Source organism: Hibiscus syriacus, unplaced genomic scaffold (genome assembly GCF_006381635.1).
Source record: "Hibiscus syriacus cultivar Baekdansim isolate YM2019G1 unplaced genomic scaffold, ASM638163v2 tig00110546_pilon, whole genome shotgun sequence".
Taxonomy (NCBI): domain Eukaryota; kingdom Viridiplantae; phylum Streptophyta; class Magnoliopsida; order Malvales; family Malvaceae; genus Hibiscus; species Hibiscus syriacus.
This window is the reverse complement of record NW_024062773.1, coordinates 171,570-177,905: the sequence shown is the minus strand read 5'-3', so window position 1 is coordinate 177,905 and position 6,336 is coordinate 171,570. Positions and strand designations below refer to the sequence as shown.

The 6,336-nt window shown below is 31.3% G+C and overlaps 1 protein-coding gene across 3 annotated transcripts; it reads left to right on the top strand.

Moving 5' to 3' along the window:
* The first annotated feature begins 1,099 nt into the window (after positions 1-1,099).
* LOC120130323 (coiled-coil domain-containing protein 12-like) lies at positions 1,100-3,960 on the top strand. Of its 3 annotated transcripts, none has more exons than XM_039147576.1 (4): positions 1,100-1,354; positions 2,572-2,703; positions 2,781-2,895; positions 3,705-3,960. In XM_039147576.1, exons 1-4 carry the CDS (start codon positions 1,203-1,205, stop codon positions 3,843-3,845), a joined length of 540 nt encoding a protein of 179 aa, XP_039003507.1. In that variant the 5' UTR covers positions 1,100-1,202; the 3' UTR covers positions 3,846-3,960. The 3 variants fall into 3 exon arrangements, with proteins under 3 accessions (XP_039003507.1, XP_039003509.1, XP_039003508.1); XM_039147578.1 differs by having other exon boundaries at positions 1,105-1,354; positions 2,572-2,713; positions 3,705-3,760; XM_039147577.1 differs by lacking the exon at positions 3,705-3,960 and adding an exon at positions 3,347-3,391 and having other exon boundaries at positions 1,108-1,354.
* The last annotated feature ends 2,376 nt before the right edge of the window (positions 3,961-6,336 follow it).

The window sequence follows — 6,336 nt, the reverse complement described above, 5'->3', positions numbered from 1 at the left end:
AAGAGTAACCTTACAAACCCTCAAGAATTATACCCCAAATTCTTGAGAACACTCTCTCCCAAAGAGAACAATACAATTTGCAAACTTACAAGGAAATCCACAAGGTAGATTGTTTGCACAATTCTAGAATAAAGAAAAAACACTCAAGAACGAATACAATGAGCACAATAAGTGTTCTTGAAAGCAAAATGAATATTGAATGAAAAATAGGCTTAAAATGCTCAAACTTGAGGTTTGATGCTTTCTCTTTGATTCTTTCTTGATTCTAGTTGCTTGATGTTTCTTGTTATTGATCAATGGCTTCTAAGCTTGCTTAAATACACCTTGAATCACTTCTGACGTTGGGATCATTAATGAAGATAATATAGTCGTTTAGTGTGAAATCAATTAATAAAACAATTTGGAGCGTGGGGGAATCGGTACCCCTTAAGGGGAATCGGTTCCCTAAGTGTAAAATTCAAATATTTTGACCGTTACACAGGGGGAATCGGTACCCCCTGGGGGGAATCGGTTCCCTCCGAGCATACTGGAATTCTCGGAGCCAAACCATTCAGGGGGAATCGGTACCCCTTGGGAGGAATCGGTTTCCTCTGAGCAATCTGGAATTTTTGGCTTTGAGATGGTTCGAATATTTTGTAAAATCGTTTTGAATTATTTTAAGATTAAAACTTAATTTTACACTTGAGTAAGGATTAAAATGACATTGAAAGATTTGGAGTAATATTTTGATATTCGAATAATTATATCGAATATACTTAGAAAACCTTTTTGGAAAATCTTAAAATTCATTTAACTTAATTTGTTATATTGAAATATCAAAATGTTTTCAACAAAATCACTCGTCAAAACGATTGTCTCGAGTAGTTAAATAGTATTAGATCAATAGATCTAATGTATCACAATAATATTTCACTATCTCAATAAGTCTTTTAATGGTTAAGTGATCGATTTATTATAAATTGATAATTAATATTATTTTAAAATATCAATAAAAATTAAATTATTAAATCATCAATGATATTTAATGTAATTTAGCCAAAAACATAATGATTTCCTAAACGGATCAGGTAATGAAAATCACACATTTGGTTTTAGTGTTTGGACTGGTTTAAAGGTCCAATAAAATTCGCTAAGAAGTTTAAAATCAAGTATCCCCGTTTATAAGGGAAACCCCAACTCGACTCCACTGAAATCGGCGAGATATGGCTACCGAAGAGGAATCGATAGAACAAGCAGCTGCGTCGCGTCGAGAGAGGCTTAAGGCTCTTAAAGCAGCTCAGGAACTATTGAATGCCCCAGATGAAGATTCTGTTCAAGCTGCTGAGAATCAAACGGATGAAACCAATGAAGAAGAGTACGTTAAAAGTCTTATTTATCTTTCTGTTTTTCTTTGTTTATTAACATAAAATTAGTATGCATTATGTTATCATAGTTGGTTTAATAATGGGTTTTGTTTATCTTGTGAGATATGGCTGTTTTGGACAATAGGTGTAGGAATAGCATGAAAATATTGCTGTTTTGGACTAAGGGTATAGGGATGTCATGTTTCATAGTTAAAATTGACTAATATACTAGGGTTTAAATGATTCGAGCTGAGTAGAAACAGTATGCTAGAAGCTTGAGCCTCAACAGTTCTTTCAATTTCAACTTCATTAGTTGATTATGTTGGAATGTTGATTTTTATTTTATTTAAAATTTTGTTTTATATACGCACAAACACTTCTTGGAGTGTTAAATAAAATATGCATTCAAGTACTAATATTGGGGTATGGATTGGTCCCTTGCTTGCACCAAATAGGACTGTGAGTGAATTTATTTCCATAGAAGCTTTTTGCTGGTTTTGGTTGTCCTTTTTCAGACTAGAAGAGCAAGATGCTAGGGTTTTCTTTTTATGGATAATTTGGAAAAAGAGGAAAGTCAGGAAGGCTTTTGGTTGTGTGGTGTAAAGGACCGAAATTGCCTCTGTTTCTAAGAGTTGTTAAGAAGGATGAGAAGTTGGGCGGATCAAGGACTTTATTCCAATGGATATGCTTTCTAGTGTGGTAGGAACGAGGTTAACATAAAGTTCTGCTGAAAATTTTTGTTTCCTTCTGATTTTTCCGTTGAACCAAAGTTGTATAAGTTGAAAGAAATTAAGGATGAGGGCAATGATCCTATCCGTTCATGTCATCTCAGTACTTGCAAGTTGAACAAATGTGGGACTGTAGGGTATTCTTGAGACATGTATCCCTTGTTATTCATTGCCTTCCTGAAAACTGAACAACAGCGTTCTTCCATAATTCTATTCGCTTTCCAACCTACTTGTAGATCGAAATAAATTTAGGGATTTGTTGTTTACCACTTGTACCAAGGTGAATCACAGAACTTATATTAAGAGGGTTGTCTGTTTACTTTCCTTGAACTAAAAATTCCGATCATCAAAATGTACCACTTCGCTGCTGGTCTTTTTTTGTACCATGGAGTTTTCAGCATGAAGTTATAGAATGCTTGTTCACATGGATGTCTCCTTGTTTCTCTTTCACCGACAATTTTTATCATTAACATGTGTGCCTTGTCCTTTTCGTTCTGCAGCAACCCTAGCATGAAGTTCCGTAACTACGTACCTCATGATAAACAGCTTCAGGAGGGTAAGGTTGCTCCTCCCGTGCTGCCGAAGTTTGAAGACCCTGGTGCAGCAGCACCTCCAGCACCTGAAGAAAAGAGGTTGTTTATCGTCAATATCATGTTTAACCAAACGGTGTTTGTTTCTGTTTGTTCTAATGGTGGATAAAATGGTGTAGGATCCATTTGTCAACATTGCTCCCAAGAAACCAAACTGGGATCTTCGAAGGGATGTGCAGAAGAAGCTCGATAAGCTTGAAAGGCGAACACAGAAGGCAATATTCAAACTTATGGGTAATCAAATCGACCTGTTTCTTCTTCACTTACAGACTATTCAAATTAGATTCAATTTTCATGGGAACCTTAGATTAATATTAGCCATAAAAATGAGTTTCATGCTCCGAATCTGCTTTAAAGTCAGATTAGCTATGCCGTTTGATCTGATTCATCGTATATCAGCTGACACTTATGTTGGACACATTTTTGGGCATGGGATGGGGATATGACCATCCAATTACGTGTAAAAGTTTGAAAAAAAAATCGAAGATACCCATGTGGACAAATACTTGTATTCTAACATTCACACCCTAGTCCGAGTAATATAGCTTATTGCCAGTTAAAGAGTTGTGTACCGTGTGAAATGCACATATATATATATATATACATATATAAAGGAAGTTGGTGGTTTTTTTTGGTTTTGTTTTTTATGGTTTTAGTTTTCACAATTAGTTATATGGTTTAACAGTGTAATGGTCTGGTGTTGTTATACGCTTAATCATGGGATCAAACCCTGGAAACATCCTCTTTTGCAAGCAGGGGGAGGCTGTAGGCCTAATTTACTTGGATATGGATCTGTATCTGATACGGGTAATGTTAGATTCTTTCATGATTTCCCACAGATTTGGAGGATCCTTGGAGATTATATCCCATACCTAAAAAAAAGAGTTAGAACAACATAGCTGCGTACATAGGGACATTCCCGACCCCATGGACATAGTCCTTTATTTATACTTGAATAGAACTTCTGGGATCATGTGCTATCCTGCAATTGACTGACTCTGATTACTTAACGTCCAGTTGGTGTTAAATATTTTGTTGTACAGAGCAACAAGAGCAAGAAAACCAGTTGGATGGAGGAGGAAATGCCATTGAAGATTAGAACTCGATATCGAGATGGTATTTTTCAAACCGAGTTGTATGAGTCCCTGTCCGCCAAATCTTGTAGTCTTTCACCAGAATTCTGAAATTGTAACAGAAATCAATACCCAATTAGTGTTTTACTTTTCCCATGGGTCATGGACAAGTGGCTTTATCTTGTAGGTATAAACGAACCCTCAAAACTTGACCAATTACAAGGGTCAATTTGCAGACGTCATGCGTGATAAGTTAGAATATAAAAAAGATGGTATGTAATGCAATGCGTCACGGAATTCCCTTTTTCAACATTCCTTTATTACCAGTTTCCCATGGACGAAAATAAGTAACAGATGGGCCACCCCTTCTTTCAGAATCGCTTGACAATCATCCACTCCAAATGCCTGAATTTCAGCTTTTGACGGTAAAAATGACAAGGAACAACGGAATAAGCCAAGAATAACGTACCAAGGTTGTTCACACGTTGTTTGTCGTGTTTTAGTTGTACTTTGTTTTCAACGTTGCTTTTCTTAACTGGATTAGGTTTGTCTGGTAAATATCCTTTTTATTTGTTTGAGTTTTGATTTCATTTGTAGAATTTGAAACCTTCTTTTAAAATATTATAATTTATTTATATTTTATAATTCAATCATTATTCAAGCTGACTATTATATACTTGAAAGAGGCTGCGGATATTTTTTATAATCATATTAGAATCGATATCATAATTAGACTCTTGAATGTGTGAAATCATCGTTAAAATATAATATTTTTTTATTTTTTAAGTTTAGAGTGGAAATTTGAAAATATATACATTAAATAATAAATATTAATGCAAAATCACGCGTATTAAAACTATATAATAATGCAATTATTATATTAGAATCTCCAAATTAAAATTTAGATTTCTCAATAATTCCAATAAAAGAAAAACTTTAGATTTCTTATTTTTAACTTTTAATAATTTTATCTTTTTGATATGTTTTTTAATCTTTAGAACACTTTTTTTTTATCTTTCAACAAATTTTCGGTCGTTTGTCATTCTTTTTGTTTTATATTTTTTTAGGGTTGGATTAGACGACATCTAGATTGATCAAGATGATATTTGTTTTTTATTTTGATGATCAACACTTTTATGCGATTTGTTGGTGGTTTTTCAGTAATTTTTATCTCTTTTCGTGGTTCGTTTGTGGATATAATAAGATCTATTTGTATATTTGTTCGAGTATTTTGATTGTGTTTTTAATATTTTCTTTATTTGGTCTTTGATCTCAGGAGATTAGTTTCTTATTTAGTGATTATAGGAAAATATCATAATTATGTATTTAGTTTACGGTTATAATTGTACAAATTTATTGTAAATTTAAGAAAAATAAAATTAGCAGCTTTTATTAAAAGAAATTACTTTTGTTTTCTTCTTTTCGTTCTTCTCAATATATATTTTAAAAAAATATTTATGTTTACTGTTTATAGTATATCGAATTCAGGGTTCGAGATTTCTTGATTGATAATTGTTTACCAATTTCTCTTACCTATATCTATTTCTAGATTCGTTCATGTAAGGAATTTTATCCAATTAAAAAGGATAAATTATACCATAAGTAAATTAATTATTAGTTTGATTATAAATAGGTCACTAAATTTTAAGGATTTACAAATAAATCATTCAATTAACCGATTATAACAAATAATTTATTTTGTCGTTAGAAATGAAAGACTTTAATTTTTTAATTTTAACTAAAATAATTAATTTGTTATAACCCGTTTATAACCTTTTAAAATAAATAATGGTGACACGAATCAAGTGACCTTCGTGATAAAGGAATTGTTATTTTTTTTAGGATCCGACTTCGAGCACCATAAATGACAATGGTGTGAGCCTTTAATGTCAAAAGGTTGAGAGTTATCTTTGAACAGATTTTGTCTTGTATTTACCCTAAATTAAAAAAAATAATGTGTCATCTATAATTTTACTAATAACCATTGGAGTAATTTAACCTCAAAAGAGTAAAGGATAAACTACACGTTTAATACTTAAATTATTATTTTTGTCTATTTTAGTACCTAAATTTTATATTTTTAAAATCATCACATTTATTTTTGTTTCATTTTGATATATTTCGTAGAAATTTAACGTATTTTACGTGGAACTTTTTTATGGGTAAATTACATCATTTTATCACTCAATTATCTTCTCAATCTTATTTTGATCAATAAAAATTAAATTAATTTAATTACTTAACTTTCAAATTACTCATAATTTAATCACTCTAACTTTCAAATTTAAATATTTTTATTTTAATTATATATAAATAAAACAATAATTATTATAAATGTCACAAAATTATTAATAAAATAAATTAGAATGATTAAAAATTGAAAGTTGTGTAGTTAAATTGAAATTTTTAAAATTTTAATAACCAAAATATGAATGAGGAAATAATTTGATTGATGAAAGACATATACACCCATAAAAATATCACGGGAAATAGTTCTGCTATGTTTTTAATAGTGTGTACTAAACTAAAACATAAACTAAATGTTAAGTATGATTTTGAAACAAAATAAACTATAGGTACCAATATGAAACAAAAGTGATTG